This window comes from Athene cunicularia (genome assembly GCF_003259725.1).
Source record: "Athene cunicularia isolate RWA chromosome Z unlocalized genomic scaffold, athCun1 chrZ_part3, whole genome shotgun sequence".
In the NCBI taxonomy this organism is placed as follows: domain Eukaryota; kingdom Metazoa; phylum Chordata; class Aves; order Strigiformes; family Strigidae; genus Athene; species Athene cunicularia.
The window spans coordinates 8233018-8259087 of NW_020799144.1; the positions used below are offsets into that span (position 1 = coordinate 8233018).

Here is a 26070-nt window from a genome sequence, read left to right on the forward strand (position 1 = left end):
TCTCCAGTAACAGTGACTTGGGAAGACAACTACCATCACTCCAAATGTCCCCCCTTCCTTCTTCCCCCAGCTTTATACACAGAGCATGGTGTCATATATGGTATGGAAAATCCCTTTGGTCACTTGGGGTCAGCTGTCCCAGCTGTGTCCCCCCCAGCTCCTTGAGCCCCCCAGGCTCCTGGCTGGTGGGGTGCTGTGAGGAGCAGGAAAGGCCTGGACCTGTGCAAGCACTGCTCAGCAGTAACTAAAACATCCCTGTGTTACCAACACTGTTTTCAACACAAATCCAAAACAGAGCCCCATACCAGCTACTATGAAGAAAATTAACATTATCCCAGCCAAAACCAGCACACATGGCTGAATGATAAAATGCTGTGCAAGCTTCCACTACAGCTGCTTAGTGGGTGGCTGTAAAAGCTGGGTTAGATGTATCCCCTGCAGCCACAAGTCATTCTGAGGTGGTGCATTGAATTCTGTGAGGTTTAAAAGGAATATCAAAAGTTGCATTGGAGGAAGGAGTATATGCCACTTAAAAGCATGTTTAGGTCAGAAGAGATTGTCAGACTGTCTGTGGTCTTATAAACCAGTGGTCTTGAAAGTGGGGTGCATGCCCCACAGTGGGTGCATAAGACAGTCCATTGAGGTGTGGAAGAAAATATATTTGTACCATTAATTTTTAGAACAATGTTTATCTCATCTTTAGCTCATAGTTTTTATTTTCTACTTTTCTTGTATGTTTTGTAATTTACATAACATGTTAGTACAGTAGTACATGTATATGATTTATAAATTACATACATTTGGGGTGTATGCTTAAAATTTTTTTACTGATCGGGTTCAAGATTACAAAAGCTTGGAGAGCACCATTGTAAACAATAGCTGTGGACAAGATCTGCATATCAACTAGGCTGCGTATAGAACAGCTGTGGTGAATGGAGTTGTTCAGGGAGTGCCTATAAATATGTGAAGTACATGTTCCAGTACTTGGCCCTAATCAGAAGCTTAACTCCATAGAAAGGTTTGCAACAGCCTTGCTGGATTCATAAGTGAAAGCCTGTGTTCTGCAGTCTATCAAAAGCTGGGGAATGGGATTGTGGCCTTGTGGACAGACAAATGCTATATTGCCTTTTCTAGTAACAGAACACAATTCTGAACTAAATCTGTGAGGAAGAGGTTTTGTCAGATCTGCATTGTCAGGGCTTGCCTGGAGCTTTGTTCTGGTCTTTTTAACTGTAACAGCAAATGTCTAACAAAGTGATAGCTGTTATCTAAGCAGTTTTCACTTTAGCTGACTTTTATATGATTGTATAATATAGTGCCTATTTCTATAATAATTTTCATGTATTTGTCAACCTAATACGTGGAACTAACAAGTCAGTCTTCTGTGTAAAATGAACTGTCTGAACCTCGGATAAAAATGCGTTATGGAGAAGAACGAACATGGGATGTTCGTTCACAGAGGCCTTAGAACTGTGGGCACAAGGTGATAACAGAGCCAACCAACCCACCAATGGTCTCTAAAGCAATGCAGCCGTGGTGTGAGTCAAGCTTGTTTTAGGTGTTAAAATGAGAGCAAAGAAAGAATATGTAAAGTATACCACGTATAACAAATACGAATGTAACTTTGAATTTTAGAAGACTATAGAGCAAGCAAATTATAAGGTATGTTTGAAAATGTATAAGAATAAGCCCAATTGTATCCAAGACTAAAGAGGAATAAGCTTCCACTGTCAGCTTTGCTGCCTTCTCACTGGAGAAAAGCTCAGGACGTTGACAGCTTTCTATAAGTCTCTCCCATCGCAGACTAAAGCCATCAGCCATAGCACTCAAGGAGGGGTCTGTGGTGAGCATAAAACCACAGAGAAGGAAGAGGTATTACAAAGTCTGTAAAAGGTTTTTAACTATTTTTTGTTTAGTTTGCTGAATTTTTTTTTTTTTGGAGGGTAATAAATGAATCTGGACTAATTGTGTTTCTGAGGCCCACATAATCTGCATGAGTTATAGCACAATACTGTCCTTAGAAGTGGACAAATTACGTTATTCAGCCTGTAGCAGCAGTTATACTTGCTTCCCTTGTGCGTATAATGGACACAGTGATAAAAAGAGGAAAGGAAAAATTTACGACTATTTTTCTTCTCCTTCCCCCCCCCCTTTTTTTGCATTATGAAGGTTTCTATTGCATAAAGCCATTAATGTGTCACCTTGAGAGCACATTCGCAAGGCTGTCTCTGAGTAGCTGGCACCTTGCACAAGCTTCTTCCTTCAAATAAAGGAGAAGGATACGCCACTGCTTGTTCAGCAAGGAGAGGTATAAAAAGGCCATTCTTTTTTTTCTTGGTCCACTTGCCAGTCAGAGCATCCCATAGACCTTTCTTTCATCTCTGTTAGCTGGATTAGTCGTACCCTGTTGGGAACTGACAAGGAGCAGGGGCAGACTGGTGCCGGGACTGATTGTGCTAGATCTGTTCTAGTGCCAGCTGCTCATGGCATCAAGGAAATCCCTGCTGGCCAGCTAAGGTGGAACTGTAGCTGCTCAGTTCCTCCTGCACATAAAAAGGTCATTACTCAGTGATTGCACTCAAATGAGTGAATCACTGGCTTGCTTGTAGTTAGGCTCAGCAGGAATGGCGTACAGAAAGACCATGTAGTATATATATTTGAAATATGTTTTTAATATTGGGATTCGCAAAATTCTTTCTGTGTGGAGCTGTAAAACTCTATTACAAATAAAGAACCATTACTTTATTCTTGCTGACACATAAGCAACCAATTGTTTTTCTAGTAGCGCAATAAGTTTCAGTAGGACTGTTGACTGAGTATGTTTTGAAAAGAAAAAAACAAAACAACACTAGCAGTTTTCTGGAATAAAGTACAGTTTTTCATCTGAATGTGGGAAATTTCTTTGGATTTTTTTTCTTCTATTAAAATTAATTTTAATAATTTTAAAATAAAAATGTTTTATTTAATATTAAAATATCTTCTGCAAAACCCTGAGAAATTTGGGAGGGGAGAGGAGGGGAAGTGTTTTCTAGAATCTGTTATATTGATATCCCTTTATTAGGGTAGATAGAATTTTCAGTCTTGTGGTTTCCTGTCACAGGCAAAACTTGTGATCTGTTTTCCTCATCTGCCTTCTATCGCATTGCAGTTTTTCTGTAGCTTATCCAGTTTTCCTCTCTGCACTGTTGCATTGTTACTCCCTGTACTCCATAACCTGGTGTTACAAAACTTAAGGTTTTCTTTTGTCTTCTTCCTTCTCTTCAATGTCTTCCACCTTTTCCACCAGTTCACTCTGTTAAGAGCCTGAGGAGAAGGCTGCTCTGATTTTTTTCCTGTTGAAACTGCCCAGAGTTGCATCGGTGCCTGTCAGTGCTTTGCATGGAGAGGCCCCAAACGCAATGGAATTGGTTTCAAATGGTGAAAGTCAGTCACAAGCCCTTCATGATAGTATCCCAAATATCAGGGGGGTCATACTTTAATATTTGGGTTCCAGCCTGAGCCTTGCAAGACTGACAGCTGTAAATAAAAAGAGCTCTTAACTATTTTATTTGTAGGTTGTGCAAATGAGAGAGTGAAATTAGAACTCTACAGTATTTTAAGACTGGTGATTAGCGTAGAGCTAAACAGAGTACCCAAGTCTCAAGCCCATGATTAATACAATCAGTTGTGGTTCTGGATCTTGAATATGTTACTTCTGGAACTACAGACAGAAAGTGTACAGATACATTTTCCTTAAACTAAGCATATTACTAATCTCTGGAATTCAGAATCCCTTGTGTCTATAAATTGCTCCTTTACTGTGACCACACCTGCAGTCTATTGCTATAAATGTCCTTAAAGATACATGGAGTTAAAGTAAAAGAAATGACCAGTTGCCTTTTTCATTTGTTCTGACAAGCTCACAAGGCAAATGAATTAGTCCAAATCAAGACGGCATGCCTTCAGGTGGATGGGTAAAGGCCAGAAACAGTCTTTTGCCTAAGATAATGCATAACCATTTCACTTAGATTTACTTTAAAGTTTGAAGGGATGAAATGAAAGCTAGAACAATTAGCTCTTTTGAGTTAAATGAAAGTTAGGAGAGGATCAGTCTATTTAGTTGCATGGATAAATTAAGTGGTTGGGTTGGTTTTTTTGAGACACTGATAGTTGGGGTTTTTTTAAGAATTTTGTAATGAATCTTGTCATCAGCTTGCTTCTTCATTTACCATGCACTGATAATCCTCTTGCAAGAAAGAGAGAAACGTTATCAGCTATAGGAGGTAAAACTTTTTATTCACATAGTTTTTGCTGATGTGACACCACATTTTAGAGGGTGTTATTTAAAGTAATGCTTAGTAAGTGATATACTCACCATTTTTGCAAGGAATTCAATGCCTCACCAAAGGAAACAGGTCAACTACAATGACACTTTCAGACCTGCAGGACAAGGGAGAGTTTGTGGGTGTAAGAGAGTTCAAAATAAGGCTTGTGGCTATTTTGTTTGGCTTCCTGGATGTTATCATGCATATACCTGCTATTTACAGTTACGTTTTTGATTCTACTAAGACAACATGTGTGAAATTCTGGCCAGGTAGCATCAATGTAAATTTTGTTGGTCGCAGCTGTGGCATTGAGGTTTCACTTGCTTTCCTGCGGGGAAAAGTTGTTATGAAGCCTCTGCCATGCTGACGTAACACTTGAACTCACTTGAAGATATAAGTGGTGCATATTGGTTATCAGTCTGCCTGTCTATAGATTTTATACTGCTGTTTATCAATTAGACACAGGATAATTCTCTACATGAAACTAAGAGCAAGGGAAAACATCCCTAATAGAATTCTTTAAATCTCTGGCATCACTGTCTTCTGTGGATCAAACCCTGCATTGCCATCAGGGATTCAGCAACACATTTTTAAGAGATTCATAGTTTAGGAATCTAGAGAGCTATTCATGTAGCTTTCTTCATAACAAGGTGGGTTTTGTACCAAGGATCATAGTTTCAGATATGCTGTGAACTATCTCACTTAGGTATTGTTTGCCGTAAAATGGTTCGCTGGTATGAGTGCAGAAATGTTAGAATATGACCTCTGCTAGCAGAAAAAAGGTCAGAACTCTCATCAGAGAAAGTGGGGTTTTGGCTCAATACTGAAATGCTCCAAAATTGTTTATTATGATGGTGAACATGTGCAGATTTATTTTGTATACTGGTGGCAGATTTTTGTTCTTTTACTTGCTATCATTAGTGATATGTAATTAGTTTCTTGTCATTGAGCCTGTGGCAACATATGTGAGAAGCACTTTCACTGACTTTCACTGACAGGCCAATTTCTTTGAATGACCATAGCTTAGATAGAAACCAGGTATTTATGCTGTTAAGGTTTATAATAAATTTTATTCTGTGCTGAGATCTAGACCCAGTAAGCTGAGCTCCTCCTTTATCAGTTCTGCTCCTCTTTTCAGTGGTCTTGCAAAGTAGGAAGTCATGCTGCTGATACAGGAGCGCTCTGGGAGACAGTCACCAGCGAAGTCTTGAAACTTAGAACACACATTTGCTGGTGATCTGCTACTAAGCAATTTCTTAGTTAACAACTGAAAATCAAGTATGACTCACACATGTTAGTGAGGGTTTGGACATACAATGTCATTAGTCTGACACCATGTTACTGGTCTGGTGGCCATGGTGTTGGTGGCTCGTTGCCTCTCAGTTTATTGTGGATGGGCTAAAGAGTTCTTTGATGATGGGAAGCTAAATGAGTGTCTTCCCTCTTGCCCAAGCTCCGTGTGTATATACACATTTCCATAGATCAAGGTCAACTTGATCCAAAGAATAACTTTCTCATTTGTAGGTCAAAACCAGTGTGTTCTGGTTCATTGAGACAGCAAACTGACTGCCAGTTGTCTGACACCTTCTAATTCTTGCAGACTTGGTACTGTTTTCTTAGTTTTACTGTTTTTATGCATTAACACCAACAAACAGTCTGTTATGTCTCAACGCAAGGCAGACAAACGAAATCACAAACAGGTCTTCATGCTACAATGTCATTTGTAATTTTCCTCACACGATTTGGGTTTTGGAATGATTCATGCCACCACTCAGTGTTTCTTATTACTTTGAAAACACTAAAAATGTCTGTACTTTAGCCAAGAAAACACTACATAGCTATGACTGCCTTCTGCAGGAAAATCTTACCTTTGATTTCTTAGGTCCTTCTGTGTGCATTGATTAGGTTTATGTGGAAAAGAGCTTTGGGAAAGAGATTTTAACCCGCTATTATCCTGTTGCAACCTGTTCAGAATTACATGCATGTTCATGTGAGGGTTGCACTGGGATAATGAGGTGCCTTTGGACATGCCAGGGGGGAAGTTACGTAGAGAGGATGTGAGGCTGTCACGTCTTGGTGTATGTTTGATCGTTGCTCTTAGAAAGTTATGATGTGCATTCTGTCATGATTTCAGTAAGGGAAACCCAGTTTGTTTTCAATAGCAGGCTAAAGGAAGCCTGTATTACTTAAATGAACAATGAGATCTGCGTAGTTCTTGGGCAAGAATTAGCAACTACATTTCAAGTATAGAGACTGTATAGTCAAGTGGATGGACCACTCGACAGGAGTGTGAGAATAATGTCTTTCTTCAGCCTAGACATTGAATCATTGTGTGACATCTGGCAAATTGCTTCAACACTTCTGGCTCTGTTTCCCCCACAGGAAGTAGAGAACTCCACTTAGAATGAGATCTGTAAGGGCTAGTGTAATAAATAATAGTTATAATGGTACAGTTCTCTGCAAAAGCTTGGATAATCATCTTCAGCAGTGGCATTAGTCTGAATTAGTTTTCTTAGTTGAATGGAGGTTTGACATGGGCAATTTCATGTTTCAGTTGGGCAAATTAATCCTTGATGGGCTGGTGCAGAAGTTTGAGTGATTTTTTCTGACTTGTAAATAGAATACTTATTTTAATGAGAATAAAGATCTTTATAATTTGAAACCAATTGCCAACAGAATGGTTGCAAATTGTTAATGCAAGGGTAAACTAAATTACAAAAGAGGAAATGCTTGCATTTTAAGTATCTTTTACACTGTTACAGAAATACAAGACTTGTCTTCCTCGTCATGTAACGCTGAAAGATCATGAAATGGTATGGGTGAAGAGAGACAGGAAATCCAGTCCGTTTCTTTGTGCTTGCATCACATCCTGGTACCAAATGATCAGTGGTTGCCCTCCTCATTTGAGCAGATTTGGGATTCTGCAGTGATGTCCCGTGTGTGCCAGTGGCTACACTGCTATCTTAGTCTGCGCAGCTGTCACTGCATTTCAGGCTGGCAGTCTCTGAGCCAGAAGAAACATGCATTGGTATTGATTAAACAAAGCATAGGTTGAAAAATATGATAAATGGTGCCAGTTTGTTTTTCTGGATTCTTGATTTTAGTATTTTCCATGGGTTCCTAGATATCCACTGTAGCAATATATAAAGCCATAAAGTTAATATTCTCACCTATGCAGGACGTAGCTTAAAAAACGTAAGGCTGACCACTGTCTCCTGAGGAATGAAACAGCAATTAATTGGTTTGAGCACTGCTTACACAGAACAACGATCAGCTATGCTGTGTCTGCTGCAGAAGCTTATACTATAAAACCTCAGCAAATGCTAGTTTGTCCTAGATATGTCCTTTTTGTTGTCTGCCACATGCTCACATAAAAAGCTTTAAAACATACCTGAATGGGGCTTTTAGAAATTCTTCTGCTGGTTAGTAACCTGTAAAAAAATTACCCTTTTTTAGAACATTCTTCTTTCCTCCACTCTTTGACATACTTTTTCCCCTGGATGGATCCCTGTGGCAAGAAAATCTCTTCAGCTTGAATTCTTTTTTCTTTGCTGCCCTTTTCAGTTAATTTTCAATTCACTTATGTATATTCTATGTCTCCACTTGTTCTCCCAGGAGATGTCAGGCAATAACCTCCTACACTGTAGATCAGGAGCTTTCTGAAAATGCATGTGGGGTAAATTGATCTAGATGAGAACTAACTAATGCTAATTAATTCACAAATGTTGTATTATACAATTATATATATTGTTTAAAGAATAGAAGCACCTGATAATATCAGAGCTACAAATTATTAGTATTCTCTCTACAGTGGTCCCTAATTAGAACAGATTTGACCAATTCTACTCTTATGCAGTGCTCACATACCAGGCCTTTAAAGGTCACAGCTAGTGGGATCTACAAAGCCTCTTATAGTTTTGCTAACATGACTTCCTTAACAATTGAGTCAAATTGATTAAAAAAAATTGAGAAGGCAATACCAGATGCTAATATTATAGCTGTAACTTCCTGTTGCTTTGGTCAGAGGCTTTGCGCTATGTAAATTTATTCAATGCAAAGAGGTCTTAATGGATTGTAAAACAGGACTGTCACTGAACACTTGTTTTACATTTTATTATGGTTCCCCGATTCTTTGGGCAAAAGTGGGTTATCTCTGACTGCTCTGCCTACTGAAGCATCTAGGGATTGCTATAATCTGTGATTTGCTGTCTGTGTCACTAGAGAACTCACTGCCAGCTGGAGAGAGACAAAGATGGTGCTCCCACCAAGATCACACTGTTCCTCCCCTCTCCTCTTCTATTGAGTGAGATGATGAAAAGACTTGCTATGACAAGCACAGGCTAGCTAAGAGTTTTCCCACAACCTGGGAATTAGCTAACCTGATCAGGCAACTATTTGGTCTCTGACTACTTACGTCTGACACAAATATGTCATCACATAGGAGAGAAGCTGACACATAAAATGCGTTCCCATAGGCAGTGCAGTTTTTTAAACCAGTGGTGCACAATAAGCTTAAAAGAACAGACATGGTGATACATATTTATGACATCAGGACTCCCCTAGCATTAAATTAGGTGAGTTTATATGACTACTAAGAACCCTCAGCTTCTTTGCTAGTCTGTGCAGTTGCTTTCAGTTGCATGTTGAGAATGTTTCGTAAATTTTTGGGATGGCTTGCAGCCCTCTGCTTTGATTAGGAGCACACAGCAGTCCTGGCAGTTGGAACTGAAGGCATGGCTTGAAGTTAGAGGACAGTGTTATGGAAAATCTTGGTTATTTCTAAGCTTGATCTGGCAAAGGATTCATGAAGGTGCTGAGGTATTAACATCTTTGCATTAAGCCATCTGAAAAACAGGATTTACAAAGAAGGTGCTGACAGAGTATCTCCGGGATACAAAAACAGTTTTCGTAGAATAATGCTCTGTAAGCTGCTCTAACTGTTTAACCTACTATTCTACCAGGCACACCATGTTTGCCAAGTTAAAGGGAAAGTCACATGGCACCAGAGCTGACGGTATGAAAGTGTTGTTTAAAAATGAATGGTTGGAAGTTTTTTCCACAGACCAAATGGGGTTGTATTACCTTGTCTTTTTTTCTAAACAATGACCCTAACCTCTGAGATAAACCCCATTTTATCTCCTAAGTAAAGTTGAAATATATTTAGAAAAACAGACATTTTGAAAATACAGAACATTTGTATTTCAGAACTGGTATACAGTGTAGGGTGGGAGTGTCTGAAGCATGTCACAGGTAACATTTCCTGAATACTTGGATATGGAACTGCATTTTTCAATGGTTAATAGTTCAGAAGCCAGTCTGACACAGGATGTGGCTTCACTGGAGTCACTATAGCTGTGCTGTGCCTAGAACTGTATTACAAAACCCATCATATACATTGTGTATTTTACAGCTCTGAGTCAAATTGTGAAGAGCTGAGGTAAGAAATACATTAAGTAGTTCATAGGTGGCAAGACAAGAGCCTGTGTCATGGTGCAGGTGGCAAGCACTGACAGCTGATCCAGCTCCTCAATCAAGTTGTGTAACCTCTGCTGAACTCAGTGCTCTGATAATAGTAATTCTTCCAGTAACCCGGCTGAGAGATGGTGAGAAAGCACTGACCCCTTCATGAACCTCACAGGCTCCATATGCCAAGGCTTGAATTGCCACCCAGATGCCAGTGAGGTCAAAGAGCTGGGGAAAGATGTTGTGCAAAGCATCCTCTGGAAAATACACCAGCTTAACCTCCATCCTCTCCTCTGGCCCTGTCCTGTGGAGATGCGTATGATCAGGGCACGGCTTTTGTGTGAGTGTTGGAAGGGTGGTTGGTCCAACCTATATCTATGCTCTTGCTTGATATGCTTACGGTGAAATTGATAGTAAAGGATTTCCATTCTCTTCTGTGCCTCATGCTCTGTGCAAGCACCTAGCAGCTCTGAGCTACATGCTGCTTCTTGCAGCCCCTCCTTCCCTGCTATCCTATTCCTCTTTCTAAAATCATTTAAACCAGACAGCTTCTTGATGTGTTACCCCATGCATGCAGAAAAGCACATGCACTCTCAGTAAAAATTCTCCATGTTAGTGCCCTGTTCTCTCCTTTCCTACTTTTTGTGCTGTAGAGAGAGATTAAGTGTCTTAGTGCAGAGCGTTATAAGGTTATGTTAATTAGAATAGCCAGTAGTCTGAAGTAACGCTAAGTAGATAGGTTTTGCAGGTTAATGTAAAAATTTATAGCAGGCTAGAAAGGCTCTGCAGTAAGGGCCCAGACCTTTGTTGCATTTTTGTTGTATTTGTTGTAAGATTTTTTCTGTGCCTGAGACATGCTGTCATCTTGAGCAGATCACACTTCATGCAGATAAACATTTTGGTCATGTGTACAATTACTGTACTCTAAGTATGTCTTTTAAAGTACAAGTTCACAAGCTAATTACCAAAATGTCTTGATTTAGAAAACACTGAAAATGTGATTTTACAATCCTGGGGAAGAAGCCTTTGCGTGAGAGTGGACTGTAATTAAGGAAAATAGTTGTAGTCCTTATTGCTGTGTAGATGATGCATCTTGTAACCTGTGTCTGTCTCTTGCTTTTGTGCTGAAAAGTGACTGCTGCCTTAGGTTATTTTGTATGGCTACAGGTTAGACCTTGATGTTCTTTTTAGTCTGTATCCCTAGTTCAGTATGTCAGTGCTCCATGTTACGAACCTTGTTGTGTTAAGTATGGAGTTTGCAAAAAATGTGAAACATACTGAATCACCTTTATCTTTTCTTTTTCAGGATAATAAAAGTTTTGAACAGTGCCTCCCCAAGAAGTGTGATGAGAAATGGCTTTAGGAAACAATACCCAGAGAAGTTATTCCATCATCCCCTGCTTCATCTTTGTTGAGGTAAGTGCAGCATTCAGTTGCTAAGCCTACATAGAAGGGAGCTCTTCCATGAAGGAATTAAGTAATTTGCTGACCATTTTGTTTGTAAGGAAGAATGCTTTCTTACTTGATAATGTGAATATCCATCCTTGTACTTAGTGCTTTCAAGTGCCCCTGAAAACAGTCCTGCATGAGTTAGACAGATCTTAGGTACAAGCGTGCAAGAACAAGTAGATGCTCTGCTTTCAAGACTCACCTCTACCTGATTTATCGGCTAATCCTGTGGCATTTGGTACAGAGTGGGCACGAGCTGCAGATGTAGGTCAGCAGTGCATGATTGCTCATCTTCCCATTTTTCCTCAGATCTATATCCATCTTGCTGCTGTGCAAGGACTAGACCTTGTTTAAGGAAATGTCTGATCCCACAGTCTAATGGTTCATAGCCTTAGGAAGCAACACTCTGCTCTGATTTCAGTTCAGACAGAACATAAAATTTAGATGAGGTATGCCTCTCCTTTAAGGGTAATGAAGGAGCTTGGCTAGCACAAGGGCTGTGAACTGACTAGCAGTGAAGTTACAGGAGTGGTTGTTCCTACCATGGAGTATGGCTCCACATCTTTGTTAAGGATAGACTGGGGTTTTTTAATTGGCTTATTATTTTACTCTGTACAAATTCTTTTTTTGTGGTACTTCTACACTAACACTGGTAGACTGGCCCAAAATAAGTATCCAAATCAGTGTATGTTCAACTGGTGCTTAAAATCTGGGATGGTTTTCCTGGCAAGTGGGGCAACTCCTGGTTTCCAAAGAGGGTAAAAGTTTCCATCAAATTTAGATGGTGAAGAGGAGATAACTGCCTGTGACTGACTGTCTTCAGAGCCTGATGTAGCTTGGATGCAATACTCTTTGGCCCCAAATTATGAGGTGACTTGTGCTCTTCCACAAGAGAAGCACTAAGAACAGGCAAAAGACTACTTGTGATGCTGGGTGTTGTGTAATACTTAGCCCATTTCCACAACAATCTTAGAAAGGTTTGAGAGTGCTGCAGCAGCAGGTGTAAAGGTCACTCTGAATTGTTGTTTTCCAGAGCTCCTGAGCACTGATCTTTCCCCAGGGACATGGGAAAAGCATGCAGTGGTATGCAGGACCTCTCTAACCCCTACTCACCTGGAGTCCCCTCCTCATAGTGTCTTCTCCAGCCAGGAGATACACTTCCCTTATATGCACTTCCTACTTTTTGTACTACCAGCTTAGCGTCCAAAACACAGTCAGATAATCCCTGGATGCTTAATCTAATGTAAGTAGTAGTTTTCCTTTTGACTTGGATGGGCCTTCCTTGCATGAGGAATCTGGTTCGAAGGTGGACAGAGTAAAAGCATAATAAAACCACTAGTAAAGCTTGGCATAGGGCCTTCCCAGCTGCCACTATGGCAGAGACCAGTGTGGGAAGGTGATTGAGTCTTGCAGTACTTCACAGGGATTTGTCATGGACATTATGTCCAACTTCCTGGAGAATCTCTGTCTCTGCTCCCCAGGGAAACTGAGGGGCTGTTCTGGCTGAGACAATGGGTCACTACTTTATCCATCAGGCAGAGAAAGAAAGGTTAAAAGAGGGGAAAAAAAAAACAGTAATAAGTTCAGAAGAAACCCAATAAATACCATCAGGAATAAGATGTCCCAAATTTCTTGCATAAACAAGGAGCTCGGAAAATTTATAGTCTTCTAAATGTATGAATGATGAGCCTGGTTGGCAGCCTAGGACAGAGATATAAATTGTCCTTACTGTAGGCAAGACCAACATGAATATAAGAATAAATCTTTTTAGGGGAGGAAGAGGAAAGAATTTTTTGCCCCATGTGTACTTTCCTTGTCCTTTCTTATATGTGCCTTGCTGATTAAAACAGAATTTGAAATTAAAAATCAATCAAAAGCAGAGAGCTAGTTTCTGAAAAGATGTTCTCTCTGCTACATTTGATGAAAACATTTATTTCTTTCCCTCTTTGACCACAGTATAGATTTTTAATGTAGCACTACTGGAACTGCAAATTCATAGACTTATGTCAAGCATTGTGGCATTAAACAATCGGAAATCTAATTTCCTGCTGGGAATGCAGAGATGATTGATAGTAGCCATTCGGTCTGAAAAGTCCCTGTAAATCTTAAGGCATGCTGAGGGTGTTGTTCTACTGCTGTGCTTCTGAGACTAAAGGAAGTGCTTTTTAGATGAGCTGCCTTAGACACCAAACCCTGTGCTGGATTGCCTGGGTTAGGATGGGTCCTATTTTTGTAGCTTTGAAGCAACCATGAGAATTGATTAGCTGTGTGACGTCTTGCTGCAGTTGCCAAAGGTGCATACAGTACAGCTAAAAATAAATGTTGCCTGCTTTCCTGATAATACTTTCCCATGTGAAGATGATCTAGCAGCAGACATGTTAGGTGATCGCGAGTAGGAAAAGAGATGGTCAGTGAATATTATCATAGGCCTGTTCCCCAGAATGTACTGTCTCCCCGACTGTCTTCCATGGAATGTGGTCCTCTGATTAAAAGCTTTTAAGAAAAAAAGTGCTGAGCCTTGATCATCATGTCAGATGCCCTGCCAGTAGATGTTTGCTAACTGCCCAGTATAGAGTGTACATTCAAAGAAGTTGTGGTGGCAGTGGTGGAAATGGGGTCTCACAAACAGTTTGGACATTTTAAATACCGTTATGCTTCAGTCTGTACACTTATACTTACTAACGTTTTTTTTTTCCCCATTTCATTTTCCTTACACTAAACTAACTTGTAGCAGTTAGTTAGCATGAAACTTGACCTGAAGGTGAATGGCTCATTATAAAAGCTGCCTGACTCTACAAATTCCTTTTTATGTTCAAAGTATGAACTTTTTAATAATATAGCAATAGCACGTGTTGTCTAATCTACAATGACAGAAATGTTAAATCAACGTTTTCACTCCCTAATTGAAACACAATGTCACATTATGAGTAGGGAATCATTAAACTAATTTTCAGCCACTTATCAAATCTGAGTCCCTCTCCCAAATAATGCAGGCAGCATTCTAGATGGTTCTCTATTGTGTTTAAAGTGTATGATTGTCATGACAGTCTGTCATTTGTCACCAGATGAAGATTTGGTATTATATTTTGTTAAACACATAAGCAATTAATTTGGACGTACAGAAGAATAACATTCTACTTTTCCCTGCCCGACTTTGCAGCATTGCTTGGAGCCACCATCAGTGAAAGGAGCCATCAGGAGGCCCTCACCCAGCCTTGGTTTACATGTAAGAGGTTGCAACAAGATGAGATCAATTTCATTCCTCATTCATCTGAATATGTGCCACTGCTTTGAGCAGTGTACAGACTGCTGAGTACCTGTCCATGAGGACTGATACTGTTAGCTGCTGACGTTTGTTAAATAGAAGTGCAAAGAGCAGAATGCCCTACTCCAGTAGCTTCCAGAGCCCTTTGGAGCTGCTGATAGACACAGAGCATGCAGCAGAGGCTATAAAGCTCCTAACTGTTGGTATGCCTTGGATCCATTCCAGAAAATGCAAATCGTACACAGCAGCCTGTTTGAGGATTTGTTGATGGCCAGGACTGATCACTAAAGTGGTCTCATGTATTGTAGGCAAGCATGAGAGAAAGTAGGAGAAGCAGCATCTGGGATGACAGGAAAAATTTTCTCACATAGTCTTACTTTTTCACATACTTTGACTTACAGTGGCATTTGTTGCCAAAACTCTTTGTGGAGCACCTCCTCCCTCTTTCACCTGCTGGGATATGCGTGATAAAGTGCTGTCAGAAACATCTTTAATGACATTTCAGCACAGCTGTCTCATTATTTTGCAACCCTGCTTTGCAAGATTTGATCCAAGAAATGCTGTGTTACATCCTTCCCCATAACATCCACACGTGTACTGGCTGAACGTGGGGACAGGTAAAATCACAACTGGCTGGGGTGTGTTTTGTACACAGTGGGCCCAGTTTTCTGGAAGGATAGTTGCATAGTATGAGTAAACAGCATCCCCACAACTATACGTGACTTCAGGAGGAAGAAGGCATGTGAACAACTTTTGAGCCATTGTGTCTGTTTGAATTATGATTTTAAAGGAAGCAATAAGGAAGTAACACTTCCTCTTTTTCCTGCAAAGAAAACCCTCTCATCTGTTCTCTGTCAATGGCAGTTATAACTGTAATGGCTCTCTAGATAATAAAAGGAGAAATTTATTCTGGGATTTGTGCTGATGCGGCGCTTTCTACTTACTTTTTCCCTCTTCTGATTCTCACACTGTAAGCCCAGGTTTGAGGGCTTGAGTTGTTTCAGGGTGTGAGGGGTCAAGTGCTTCTGATGTGTGTCTTTGCTCATGAAAACACTGCGATTTTCTGGCACAAGATTTAATTAAACTGTCTTAAACTGATCAAAGAGTTACTGAATACCAAGTGACTTTAATATGACTGATGTATGTGCCACATTGTGCTTTACTGTGGATTATTGTAATCCTGTCATTGACAAGGTAGTAAGGGTATGCTCTTAATAAGCAACACCATTAAAACTTCAGACATTGGACATCTTTCAAATTCTGTAATCTGAAGATTCTACTTTTTCACTCTAAATCCATTGTTCTGCCCTCAGGAAAGCTTTTGCAGGCAGAGTGAAAACTTTTTCTTCTTGACAACTCCATAATATCACATTGCAACAAATGAAGATTTTGTAAGGAAAGTATCTTCTCTCCTTTTCCTCCATGAATATAATGAAAAATGCTTCAGAATACAAAGCTCTAGTCTTACACGTATTCTGATGTAAACTTTGATTTGAACTGTAGATACATTACAGCCTCATAGGGTCTCTTTAAGTGGGGTAAATTTTCCTTTACTTTTTGGGTTTAGTTTTGGACAGATTGAATCATCTTCCAAGTATCAGTTCAAACATAATTTTAAAAAAATGTTTCGATTTATAGCAGCATAGAAAGAATTAATTCTTCTTTGCCTGCCTCCATTTTTCCTGCCAGTATTTCATGTAGTCAAGCCAAAAGCTGAACTACCCTTCAGCAGGAGAATTTCTGTAGTACTGAAATAATTTGCGTGAGACAAGTGCCTCTTGAACTCCTATTTGTCATCAGCATCACAGCAGGGTTTAGGGAGCTCTGAAAAATAACTAAATTTAAAACAGTCACGACATATGTGGCATTTTTTAATTATATTTTTTTGCTTAGGTGTTCTGAAAACAGATTTTGCACATTTGGGTGTACTGGCTGGTGTCCTCTAATTTTGAGCAGTGTTCAGGGAGTGTGAAATGTCTTATTCTGTGTGCTGTGGTCCTCAAAGCAACATTTGAAAGAGGCATTGGAGATATTGGGAGTGACTTTCTTATTTGTGTTTTTTTTTAAGTCACTTCTCTCATAAGAAAAACTTGCTGATTGCATTAGAGCTTTATTGATATGATTAAAATGCCATAAAGGACATACAAACACAGTTCTGAATATTCAAAATACAGGTTTTAATATTGGCAAGGTAATGCCCAGTCCTAGAAAACACAAAAAAAATCCAGGCAGATTTTATTATAAACATTAACTAAAAAGGCATCCCAAACTGAACAAACTTCAGAATAGTTGCAGTGATTAGTGATTCTGTTCTGTAGCAGCATCCAGTATCTGCCGTGTGGGACTTTTTGATTTTTGTTTCCTGCTGAGGCAGAAAAGAAGGATTTCCCAGTGGTTCGTGTATGCCAGCTCAATCCTTCCCCTTGCTATAGGTGTCTTGCACATAGCTATTTAAAGCTCTTACGTTGTTTCTCCATCTGTGCCATGCAAGCAGTAGTGCTGTGCTGCTCCACTGGGATGCTGTGAGGACAAAATGCCCCAAGGGACGTGTCATGTGCGGGTGTTGTATAAAGTGCCTGTCATTAGATCCTCTAGTTAGACTGACTGTGTGAATTGATGGTGACAGATGCTGTGAGTTCGTAGGAACTTGTTTTATAGCAGGGTGATGTTTCTGCATAATCCCCATGCTTCAGACACTTCTGTTTCTTGGGATTCATTGTTTTTTATTTTATTCACTCAGCATTTTGTTGCTCTTTCTAAATGTGTCTTTATGTTCCCTATTTGCCACTCATTTCCTATTGTTTGCTTTGTGTCTCTACCACATACCTTCTTTGTTCCAGATGACTAGATAACTCCATGTTGTAAAATTGGTTTAATCTGAGTGAATAGGTGTCTCCTGAATGTTTGATTATTATTTTTTTTAATTGCTAGGCAGTTTTCATATTACCTGACTATAAACTAAAAATTTTATGAAACAATAATCCTTCTAGGTGCTTCACAATTAGGCAAAGATCACAGAAAACTCATGGCCAAAATGGACACTCTGAAAAAAGCAGATTGTTATTTGGTTCTCTTTGACTTCTTGAGGACATCTTAAAATTAATATTAAGGGACTGCCCAAGACGGATTAGCTGCTTTACTGCATTTTTTCTTTAAAACATAAGTGAAAAAGGGGTTCTGCTGTTGCTTGCAGACACGTAAAACCTATTTTGTGTCCTCCCTCTTTATCCTGAAAATTTCCCATCTCAGATAATCCCTTTCACAGCCTGAATAACATTTTAGGGTTAGCACCAGTGAATTTGTTGCAGTTTTCAAGGAAGAGATGAAAGGAACCAAAAATTCTTTGTCTTTGGGTAATAAAAAATTTAATTTGGTAGTAGAGAAAAATGCTGTGAACATACTGCTTCATCTGTTTCACTGTACCCTGAAACTAGCCAACACTTCTGAAAACTACTGCAATTTATATGATGTCGGTCTATATAACCAGGTTTGTAAGGGAAGGAATTGTGTTTTTTTAATGATGCAGCAGTTAGGGAGATTGAATTTGCTTTGTTTTTTTAAGAAGAAATGCATTTTGCCAATACATTAGTTAAAAAATCCCATAGCTCTAGTCAATTGCTGATAGAAAAGCCAGTAATCAGAATTGATTGTATAGAAATGTTAAGAAAATTGGTTAGAAAACCCAGTGTTATTTGTGCAAGTTTTTTGTATTGTATGTGCAGAACTCTACAAGCCAGGTTTGAAACCTTCTAAGATGGAAGGTATTTCCAGCAATGACTGGGCAACTTTAATTAGGCTTAAAATAGATGACAATGTGAAGATACACACGATACATACAATATGTACCATAGGCAGCTATCTCCCAATGGGAACAGAGTGATATTATCAGTGAAAAGTACTGCTGAATTTTTCCCTCCATTCTTTTCAGAAGCATACTTAGATTTTTATGTTTCTTGCAGATTGTGCTAGAGCAGTTGATGTGTTACATTTTTTGTGTTTGTTAGCATACTTCAAAGACCTGAGGGGTTTTCATATTTTCTCTCCTAAGCACACAATGTTGAGCTACTTATTTGCCCAGATATATGAAAATTTAGAGATCATTGCAGGCGATTGCATTGCATTACATCATTGCATTATCATATTATTGACTCTTCTGTGACACAGTTCCACTATTTCCTCTGGTCTGCATATGTCAACACTTCTTTTCTTTGGTCTGTAGGAATATCCCTGCATTTATTTAGCATTATATTTAATTTGCACGTTACATGAACTTTTAGAAAGGGTGAAAAGGAATTAATATGGACTCACAAAATCAAGCCTTCCCAGAACTGATCAGTAGGAAAGATCTGAGAAACTTTAGAGGAAATCAAGATGCTTTAAGCATATTGCACAGTATCAAACTTGTTCAGTATTTTTGATAATGGTGTTGATATCAGGAGAATTTTCAAAAGTTAAATAGGTCTCTCTTAAGCATCACGTCCAGTTTCATCAGGCTTGCAGAGGACTTGATTTCTGACTCCTGACCAGCCACTCCAGACATTGAAAAGGAGGGGTTTGTTTTGGCAGTCTTACAAGGGTGATGTCAAGATCAGTCTTACAGCAAACACTTTCGTACAAACGATTTAGCTTTGAAAGAAACTGGCATTTTCTGCTCCCTAGAAATTCCAGCAGACCAGCTTTAGGAATCAGTCTGACAAATCTTGTGCTTCCTTTACAAACCAAAGGTATTACACCAACTTGGAACTTCCCAAGCTGCTGGCAGAATGTTTTGTTGCCTTTGTGTGGGAAGCAAATAGCTACAAAACTGTGGTGTCTTCTCCCTCTGAAGCATAAATGGATAGTCCAGTTACCATGCCCTGAATAACACAAAATAACTAAAGCTGTTACGAATGCAGCAGAATGTGGCAACAAATAACATAGAGCTTTCTGGAGAAATTATACTGTAAGTTTCTGTATTTCTAGCTCACTAGGCTGGTGCACCTCAGGTTTCATGATTTATTTCATGAATTCTGGGGCAGTCTGAAGAGAGGCCTGCTACTTCCCCTCAGTCCATCCCCACATCCCAGCATTTTAGCTTTTCTGTCTGATGTATTTTCTTATAGTGCACTTCAGTAATGTATTTCACCAGCAATTTCTGTGCGGTGTTGGATATAGTACACCTAGGTCTCAGACCATATTCCTAAAGTCCAATCATATGCTCTCACATGGGTAGTTTTGCATGTGTCATGTATTTGTTCACAGCTGTAAACTCAGTGGGGCTGTTGAAGAGACTATATCAAAACTGATCATATGCAGATGTGTTTGCAGGAAATATGTGACAGTGGTATTGCTGGGAATCAATCTTTTGAAGGTTGTTACATCTTGTGCACATGATGCTAAATGGGCAGTCAAGTCTTAACACACCAGAAATCATCACTCATGGTGATGATTGCTTACAACAACGATTAGAGATGGACCCTCAGTTTTAGAGTTCATGAGTCTTACAGATTATCTTTCAGCTTGATGCCATGCCTAAAACAATACTTCTGATTCAGAAGTTTGGGCTTCATAAGACTTAGGATATCTGTATAAATATACAATGATAAATTGTATTAGCTCTTCCTGGAACACTCCCGTTTTAAGTTAAAGAGCCAGGAATAAAGATGCATCTTCATCTTGAAACAGTGATTTAATGGTCAAGATTTCTATTGCAGATAGATTTTTAGAAAAGGTTGTTAGATGAATGATTAATCAATATTTTACTAAGCACATAATCGATTTTTAAAGAGTTGTTGCACAGTTCGAGAAATCAAATGGTTGTTCATAATGGTCTGTAACTCTTACTTTTGGGTGATGTGTTTATAGTACCCACTGGGATTAAGATCTGCATCAGACTAGACATATGTAGAATTCTGTGGCTGGCTGTGGCCTCTAGCAGCTTTGCAGCAAAGCTTCTGCATGTTTGCAAAGAGTCAGTGCAAAGAGCCAGGCTGTTTTGCCCAAAAGTTTTAAGCATACCCCAAGCCCCTGCTATACATTTCTCTCTCATGTCATTTCCTTCTATGACCTGATCACATGAGCAGATGAATGGGAGAGCCCATGTAATAGGGCACGTGAGGGATAGGCTTTTACAAGTTTAAAATCAGTTTGAATAATTTATTAACTTTTCATAATGTTACAGCATGTTAAACTTTTTATAATTCTACAGTAATTATTGATGTGGCCTACCAAAAATATGCTGCAATGACATTAAAGCAGCTTGGAACAAATGATGCAATTATTACTCGAGTTACTGTTGGTTTTGTCACAACTTCAGTAGAATGAATTCTATAATTTAAACGATAGTGACATTTGGTCATGTAATGGCTGCATTATCCCTGTATTTTCTTCTCCCAGCTATTAAATGCTGCATGTGTATCCTAAAATAAATAATCTATAGTTCATCATGACTTAATGGCTTATTTCTGGAGTGTAGACTTGGCATAACTGAAGGGAGAAATACTACTAATACTACTAATAATAAGAAATCAATACTTGTTATATACTTAATTAAAACACAGAAATTTAATGTGTGATTATTTTGTGCAAATGTACAACATTATTGAATTAATGCCTCTTTTATTTAGTTTAAGCTATGTATAGCAGTCTACTTGATTTTTCAAGACTCATTGTGAGTTTTGGATTCTTCATGGAGAGAGTGAAGTTGGGCCCTTAAATCTTCTTTCAGAATAGTTTGCAATACTTTATTTTTCAATATCAATAATGGAACTAGTGATCAAATTTCCATTTGATTTATTGTAGTCTCTAATCAATACTGTATTTTTTTATAAAATTAATGAAAAAACTGTGTAAACGTACCTCATAAATGTAATCTAGTTTCTTATTAATACCTGACCAATATAAGATTCCAATTATCATGGAGTGCATTAACCTTTAAAATAAATTGGATAACAGATTACACTTTTATTAGTTTTATAGTTGTGCTGATCTTTGACTTGGAACTAGTTAAATCAGTAGTCATCACGGATCTTTATGATTTTATTTAAACCAGCCAAAGTAAAAATCAGCACGGCTCTGTTATAATGGTAGGAAACGTACCAAAACTCTCAAACTGAGGAAATTGTGGGAACAGAATGCTTTATACAGTGTTGGTTTCATATAAATACATGCCAGCACTGGTTTATCATGGTGAGTTTCTGGCTTTTCATTTTTATTGAAAATGGTTTTCTGTAGAGGGAACACTTTGGGACTTGGAAAAAACACAGAGTAGGTGTGATCTGAACAAGAAAAGCAGCCATGTGAGTTAGACACCTAAGTCTACGCTTTGAGTTAAAAGGAAGGTCATAGACTAGCAAAATAATTCAGATGGGAAAGGATCTCTGGAGGTCTCTAGGCACAGAAGGGCTCAGAAGAGCAGAGGCTGTATTACGTTGCTCTGGCCATGTCCAGTTGAGTTTTCCTATTACCTTGGTAAGCAACCTGCTTAGCTTTTGAGTATCCTCATTGGAAAAACACTTATCCTAATATTCTTTCTAATAAAGTGATGCAATATGTTGTGAAGGTGAGAGTCTAGGCCCAGTAGCAGTGAAAAGAGAAGGTAGGGTAGAACAAAAAAGATGGGTGTCAGAGAAGCAGTAAAGGAATGAATCATGTAAAAAATCCTCCTGAATTTTACAGCTGTGTGCAGTTGGAACCTTAAACCAGTTTTGTCTGCCCAGTATGAAAATGTGTGTTGATTACTAATAGTCAGTGTGTTGATTTTCTTGTCCACATTCTTTGTTGTAGAACTCAAGATGTTAAACAAAGCTTCCTGTTCCAAGCCTTGCCACCTCAGTCTGTTTTGTAAGCCAATGAGCTATATCCCTGTGCTGCTTTTTCTTAACATCTGCAACCTGAAGTAATTTCCATGGACTCTTCTCCATGCGGTCCATTATTTAACTTCTTGCAAAAAGCACATAGGCATCTTAATGCTTTCTGCTACTGTCTCTTTGTTTAGTAAGACTGAAGGAGGTAAAACTGCCCTTTGTGTACATGGAGACTTATTAAAGAGAATCTTGAGGAACATCAGTAATGTTAAATCCAGGTTCAGACAGACTTTTCTTGAATTAAAACCAAACCTTGTCATGATAAATAGCAAATAACATGATAAATAGTAAATAGCAAATAACAGTGAGTATTTCTACTTGTTTTGACAGGGCTAACATTTAAAATAGAATGGTATCTTTAGGTGAAAGGGACAGAAGAGAGAACCAGAATCTAGGGATTTTATGAAAGTTTTCAAACTCAAAGTTCTTCCTTCTTCCCTACCCTGCATTCTCAGTTATGTAGCGAGGTGATTACAGATTCTGAAAAATGAAGTGATTATTATTAATTTTTAATATGACTGCCCAGCAGTGATAAAGAGTTGCATGAAAGGATTGGTTCAGACACAACATGACTTGCAAGCAGCAGATGAGATTCAAAGTGATAAGGTAATTGTTTTTTTAAAAGCTTCCTGTTGAGTTGGGAAAATGTTGAAGGTAAATAAAATGGCTTTTATAATGTGTTATACATATTAATAAGACTGTGTCCATTTATGTGAAGTAAAATGTGTTGGTAGTTTTCTACTTAATTTAAAACATTGTCTCTGATTCTTATGATTGGTCTAAGAGTCCTGCAATCTTGATATCAACAGATAGTTTAATTTGACAGTAACTGCTGCATTCGTCAGTGTCCAATGACTGTAAACCTGCACTACTCTATTAAATAACATTGGTCTGGAAGTGCAGGCAAGTTTTATAAATTTTAATGACTGCTGATTTATTAATGTAAAAGATTCAGAGCTCCAACTGCCTCCAAGGTTGTTGACTTAGAGTGAAAGCTTTTATACGTGGAAGAACTAGGCAACGAAACAAGCATCTAAGAAGGTGATAGGATTGTTGTTGCTAGAGCAAGACTAGATTTGATTTTCCATGCTCTACAGATGTTTTTGGAATGATGAATTCTGGACTGCCTTGATAACAAGGGACTTGGTCACTTTTACTGGTCACAGCAGTCCAGTGCCAGGGTATTAGAACAAAAGATACCTCAATACAGAACACATCAGGAGACTTCCATCAGAAAACATTGTTTGGAACTGAGTTTTTAAATGCAATTTTTAATTTCATATATTCACTGAAGCTCTGGTAGTACATAACATGTTCCACTAGTTCAGTTAGGAGGCAACTAAAGATCCTGGATTTTTAAGATTCACTGTTGTGGCACAGCTTGATACAAAACCCATACATTTACCCAAATCTGTGCCTGTCAAGGCACTGTGAGCTTAAAGATTTCTCCAAGATGTTGAAGACAACAGGAAGGTTAGGGAGCTGCAGTTTGGGTTTGTGCAGCATGGCACCTGCTTCTACAAGACAGGCCCCCCTGCAAGTCTGGAGGCTTGGTTTCCTGATGTTAACAGGGAAGGCAAACTGGGTGGGTAGGCTTGCAGGGTCTGTGGATTTGTGAGATTTCATAGTCTGAGGCAGGTTGGCTTCTTGGAGATACCAACAAAGAGTCTTGTAGTCAGGGAAAGATCTGGAAGACATAACTTTTCAGAAGCAGATTTTTCCATGTAGCCTGGAAGCTTTGAAGTTGAAAGATATGTCTCAGTGAAATAATTTTCTTGTTTGAAATTAAATTTGTAGATTGCTTTTCAGCATGCTCTGCTCCAGTAGGATTTAGGTTAGGATGTAGAGTAGCATCAGCAAGCAGGTCTGTCTGAAGCTGTGAGACACCAGCAGTGCATAATCCCGTGCTGCATTTCTGCACTCAGGCAGTGTAAAGCAAAGGCAGGACAACAGGGAGCCACGGTGCACTGAAGGGATGGGGTACTTGCAAGACCTGCAACACAGGGGTCCTGCACTGTTTTCCTTGTGGTATTTTCAGTTGTCTGCTGTCCTTACATGAAAATCAAATAAACAGCAAGGCTGATCACATGCCTAAGCTGACCATTGTCTTGTAACCTTCTTTGCACTTCCCTGTTAATGCTAATTACACTGTGATTTGCTTGTGCAGCACCACTGGAAATCTTTCTGTCTAAAGACATCAAAGTACTTCACAGCTATTAAGAGGATATGGAGCTGATTTAGAAGAGAGAGGAAAAGAGCTTCATTGTCCCCAACCCAAGCAACCCTTGGACCCAGGAGGATGACATTTTTCACCAGTAGGATATAAGGCAGTTGTGAGCCAGACCAAAAGCCTGTCTTGGCAGCAGGGCTCTGAACATCTGTGGTAAGCAGGAGAAAGCTAAGAAAGGATATAAAATAGGACTGTTGTATGGTGACTATCTGACATTGTGGTGGTACTGTCCCTGGTCAGGGAGGGAGTGTCACTGTAATTAATAACTGGTTTTCACTTCCAGTTTATTCTATAGTTGCTTTTTGAGCCCTTGTAAATTGCACCCATAATTCCTATGTCAGGGATTTTGACAGTTTACATATGCCATCTCTGTGGGGTTTTTTATGTCACCCGATAGCTTCATTTAAAGTCTCCTACATCCAATGCTTGAAAGGACTGCAATCCTTCCCTGTTTACCTGTGCCTCTATGCTAGACACAGCACTTTGCACAGCAGTTTCTGGGCTCTGCTTTGAGACTTTCTTGATCTTCTGGTAATGTGTTCTGGGACAGTCATGGGAGTCCTGGGAACCTATGGAGGAATATTAGGGTGCCAGTGAAGACAGCTAGATGAGCCCATGGCTGCTAGCACACTCCAGCAGCTTCTGGCAAGCTCTGCCAGATGCTCATGATCAAAGGTGGCTCTGAGCTTGCAAATTTTGAGTTCTGATCAAGAAGGGTCTAGCGATCTTCCAGCAGGTACTAGGCAGAGGCCTATGTAAGTCCTGGCCCAGAGCACAGATCTCAGAGGCAGCTGTTTGTGCAGCAGCTTGCATGGAAGGGCTTTGGTAACTCTGCTCACACCAGCATCCCTGTCCTCAGTTATGATGATAATGTGTGACAGGGTCTGGTCCCCATCAACCACTGGAGCAATTTCCTGTGAAACAGTGGAGGCCTTCACCAGCATATGTTGCTGCAGAAGGAGGATGCAGCTTTGCAGGTCTTGGGCTGCAGAGGCACCTGGGGCCTCTTTTTGTGGCTGAGTCAATGGGAAATGGCCTTTTGGCCAGTAGCAGTGTTGTTCTCATTGAAGATCTCTGTCACAAAGTACATGAGCTGTGGGAAGACTGCTTGGACGGGGATCAACCTGACCAAATGAAGCAAAAGCATCTTTGCCAACAAGCTGGCCAACCTGGAGAGGAGAGCTTAAACTAATAGTGAATGGGGTGGAAGGGAGCAGATAATGACCAATAGTCATGTGAAGAAGCGAAGGACCAGATTTGAATGAGCAGTGAAGGAGCAGGACTGAGCAAAGGTCCCAGCACCATGTGAACAGGAGGAACACTAATCAGCAAAAGAGCAGTGAAGTGGGATCCCAGCACATAAGTAAAATATTGACAGGGAAAGGTTTCCAGCCATTTCGGGGAAATCAGCACAACTGGATGCTTCTCTGTCATGCCACATTTAATAACTTGTGACTTGGGGTTCAGTGATTCCTTTCTTCTTTATAGCTCTCTCTCATCCTCCCTTCCCCCCCC

At 39.5% G+C, this 26070-nt stretch overlaps 1 protein-coding gene across 1 annotated transcript in view; it reads left to right on the top strand.

Moving 5' to 3' along the window:
- Nucleotides 1-11073: 11073 nt before the first annotated feature.
- The window catches only part of PLPPR1 (phospholipid phosphatase related 1), a 73235-nt gene continuing 58238 nt past the window's right edge, over nt 11074-26070 (top strand). Inside the window, exon 1 of the mRNA XM_026866656.1 lies at nt 11074-11183. Within this exon, the coding sequence (XP_026722457.1) occupies nt 11121-11183 (63 nt within the window). The 5' untranslated portion in view covers nt 11074-11120. The remainder of the gene's footprint in view (nt 11184-26070) is intronic.